This window comes from Calliphora vicina, chromosome 1 (genome assembly GCF_958450345.1).
Source record: "Calliphora vicina chromosome 1, idCalVici1.1, whole genome shotgun sequence".
Classification (NCBI taxonomy): domain Eukaryota; kingdom Metazoa; phylum Arthropoda; class Insecta; order Diptera; family Calliphoridae; genus Calliphora; species Calliphora vicina.
Window position 1 is genome coordinate 55054116 of NC_088780.1, and position 4191 is coordinate 55058306.

Consider the following 4191-nt stretch of genomic DNA (forward strand, 5'->3'; position numbering starts at 1 on the left):
CCCCGATATTTCCCGACTTACTCGACAACAATATTCAATATACAGAATGGGGCATAATTGTGTTGTAGATCTCATCATAGATAGATCTAATTTAAGAGAGAAATATTTGTTTAAACAATTTTTGTTTAAGAATAAATTTTGAAATTTTAGTTTAAGTAGTTGAGAATCGACTTTCTTAATTGTTTTACTCCCTCCGGTTCTTCTAGTTCTCCTCTCTATCACAAATCATTAAAAACAATTTCTTTAAACTTTAAAAAAAACATTTTAACAAAGAAAACCTAAGATTACACCTTCAGGCTTAACCAGCCAGCCTAGTTTTAAATCTGCATTATCTAAATTTACTATAGAAGAAAATGTGTAAATAAAATCTTCTGAAACTAAATATTTAGTTAGTTAGTTACTATAAAATAACTATTATTTTAACATAAGAATAGCTAAGAGATCAAAAGCAATCAACAACAACGAATAACAATTGATATTTGTTTTCTTTGTATCATTTTCATGTGGCATGTGAAATGGTTTTATTCAGGCTTAATAACCAAAACTTGTAGCCATCAAAGATTAAACCAAATTTCCCAATTGATCGTATAAAGCACTTTGGATTATTTCGACAGAGAACTAACGCTCTAGCAAAATAATTAAAATTTTGGAAACAAAATAGGAAAAGTTTTTTCTTTTGCACAGAAACCAAATCTATTTAAAATAGAAATTTGTTTTCCAATTGTAAGCAAAACAGAAAAACTCTTCCACTTTGAAAAGTGCTGCATCCGTTCAATATGTTGGTATACTTTGAGCCGCCTGAGAGCAATAAAAAATCGCAAGGAATAAAACCAAATCACACACAGTTGGAAAATATTTGGAAATAAATTGAATTAAAACAGAAATTAAATTTTTGTTTTAATAATTATTTGCAAAAATTTTCGACAAGTTTTTTTCAACCGAAATGCATACTACAAACGTGGATGGTTGGATGGATGTATGGATGGGGGATTAGGGATGTAAAAATACTTTGGGTTTTTGTAGTATGATCGGTTTAAAACGAAACTCTTCATTGTCCACTCGTATGGAGTGGTAGTTTGAAGTTTTCGCCGAGGCTTGATTCTGATGTCAGTCACGCCCAATTCTCTTATGTATCTGTTGATGTTTGAGCAAATGAGCCTTTTGTCGAAAGGCTTTAGCACACACTTCACAACGGAATGGTTTCTCTCCGGTATGCGTTCGCAAATGTACCTTAATGTTACTTTTATTTAGAAAGCCCCGATTGCAAATGCTGCAGCGGTGCACGGGTTTCTCCTTACCTAGCAGACCCGTCAGGTCGTTGGCATTGAAGTTGACCGAGGAGGGTGATGTGATGGAGTTCATTTGATGCGGCTGCTGGCCGTTCAGTTGGCCATTGCTGAGCGAGGATGAGGCTGATGTGGACGCTGAGGATTTCTTCTGTGATCTAGATCTTTTGGTTTTTGGTGTGCCGGTGGGTGTAATGGTGGTCGTATGCGGATAGTTGCCCATCATGTCCGGACTGCAGATGCCATCGGATTTCATGGAAATCTGATATTGGGCAGGATTGGTAAGATAGCGGGGATTGATCATGAGATTATCTGTGGTGGATACCACCGATCCAGGTGGACTGACCGATGTTGAGGTCGCCGTCGTTAATTCATTACAAAATGAGGTAGAACTAGGCGCTTCACCCTTAATATTGCCCGAGGGTGGCCCGTTTTGCAGGCGATTTTGCAGCAGGGGCATATAGCCATGTGTCAGCAAACTCTGCAAGGTCGAACTACTAGGATGTACTGGGGACTGGGGTAAAATGAATTCACTTAAAGAATCCTGTTGTGACACCACCAACTTGCCCTCCTGTTGTATGCAATTACCCTCTATCCAGGCATCCAAATCGATCCAGGAGTTTCGTGTATCGTTGTCATCATCTTTGTCCATTTGATTAGGTACCGTAGTGTCGGCTATTGCACTGCCAATTATTGCCGCTATGTCATCGATCGAATTCATGTCCACATACTCCGTTAGATCCTTAGAGTCGGCGTATATTCTCACGCCGCCTGAGTCGGGGTCTTGGCCGCCATTTAAAATCGCAGATGTTGTACTATTGTTCGAGGGATTGGACATAACACAGCTGTCGGCCAATGAATAAAGCTTACTATCTAATTGACTATCGGCAAAGAGTTTCACATCATTAAGGCAGGCATCGGCATCCGTACTTAAAACACTTTCAGGCAGGCAGGTGGACGAGGAAACAATATTGTGATCGGCTGATGAATTATGACTACTGGATAAACTCATGCCACCACCACCTCCACCGCCATGCGGCGATGTACCCGTTGAGGAGGCTGCCAATTGTATGGTAGTGCCTCCCAATATACCCGTTGACGTAGGATTCGTGGTCGTCGTGCCCGTATGATAGGCCGACTGTATGTAATTGTTATTGCTTTCATCTGGTAGCCTCTGTGCTATGGCATGATAATGATGACCCGATATGCCGTTTATTGATAAATGTCCCGTATAGCCGGTGAATGGTGGTAGAGGTTTCAAATCTGACAGCGCATTGAGCGACGACGAATTCATTAGCAAATTGTCCAAAACATCCATGGAATTCTTTTGTTCCGTATCACTGGGCAGCGAGTCAAGATCATGTTCTAGCAATAATTTATGGCCATCTAGTAAATACTGATCTTGACTGCCGTTTTGTGTGGGACCCCAGCAAGGACTCATTAAAAGGCTTTCAACTTCTGATTCTGTTGGTCCGTTCATGCTGCAAAACTTCATGGTATTTTGTGAAGTTTTCTTTGAAATTAATTTTGTTAGCGGTGTGATTTTCGTAGCCGCCCCTTTTTTTTGTTTTTAACTGGGAATATTTGAAAATATTAATTTTTAATGGTGGGAGAAATTAATATTAAAGGAATTGTTGGGGGTTTTGTTTTTTGGGTTGTATTTAAACTTTTCCAATTGAGGGTGTTTAATTTAGCTCACTTGTGTGGTTCTTGTAGATTTATATATGGTTGCAGGTTTTTATATATAAAAAACGTTTTAAATGTCGTAAATGCATTTTAACCTGAAAGTAGAAATATAAATTTAGAGAGTTAGAGAAAGAATGAACATGTTGGTTTATAAATTAAAAATTATAAAAAAAATATTTTAAAAAATGTACAGGTTTTGAAAATATTTTCATACAAATTTTTTAAATACAAAAACAATTTAAATTATATGTTATTAAAGTGACCATTACCATTAATGCTAGAATTTCGTTAGTAAAGGAGAAAGTTCTTTAAGCAATATTAAAAATATTAAAAATTATATAAAATTATAAAAAAAATAATTTAAAATGTAACGCTTTTTGAAAATATTTTCATAAAAATTTTTTAAATACAAAAACAATTAATAAATATTCATCTGTTTTATTAATTTTTTATAGAATTATTGAAAAGAGTATTTTTAGTTAATGAAAAACAATAAACAATAGAGTTTTATACTTTGGTTTATTTAAGAACTAGGCCTCTACATTCACTTTCAAAAATAGTTATGGTTGTTGTTTTATACTGTTCTTAATATATTCATTTCATTGGTTTGAAATTCAAGAAAACTGTTTTGTGGTTTAATATAAAGCGAAAGTAGCCATAGTTTTTTTATGGTATGAATGATTTATATATAAATTTGTTAGGTCAAAATATTTGGTAGATCATCAAAACTATAAACATGTATAGCATTTTTTCAATTTTCACATAAAAACCAAATGCTGAAAATTTTAACGAAATCAGATATCATTTACAGGTTTCACATTTTATTTGAAGTTTCCAGTTTTGGGTCAAATTAGCAATATTTTCAAAAAAATTTAATTTTCTGTCATCATCAACCAATTTAAATTTGATACATAAAAAATCATAAAATTTCAAATTCCAAATTTTACATTTTCAAAATTTAGTTTAACGAATTTTTCAATATTTGAAATCTATTAAATACTAAATGAGGATTAACAAGTAAGAGTGCTATATTAAAATAAATATTACAAAACATTTATGGTGAAAAAAATTATCTTAAAAAAATATTTTGGTGAAAAATATTTAAAAACAAGTATGAAAGTAAGATAGGTCAAGCCAAGTAAATGAGCAAAAGCATTTTTCTTTTAAAATATCAATGATTTATATTCGTGAGTGATTTTCGGAAGTGGGCCTTATATGG

The 4191-nt window shown here is 34.0% G+C and overlaps 1 protein-coding gene across 1 annotated transcript; it reads right to left on the minus strand.

Moving 5' to 3' along the window:
- Positions 1–992: 992 nt before the first annotated feature.
- ich (ichor) lies at positions 993–2812 on the minus strand. The gene has a single exon (XM_065498568.1). The coding sequence runs from the start codon at positions 2779–2781 to the stop codon at positions 1108–1110; it is 1674 nt and encodes a 557-aa protein (XP_065354640.1). The 5' UTR covers positions 2782–2812; the 3' UTR covers positions 993–1107.
- Between the last annotated feature and the right edge of the window lie 1379 nt (positions 2813–4191).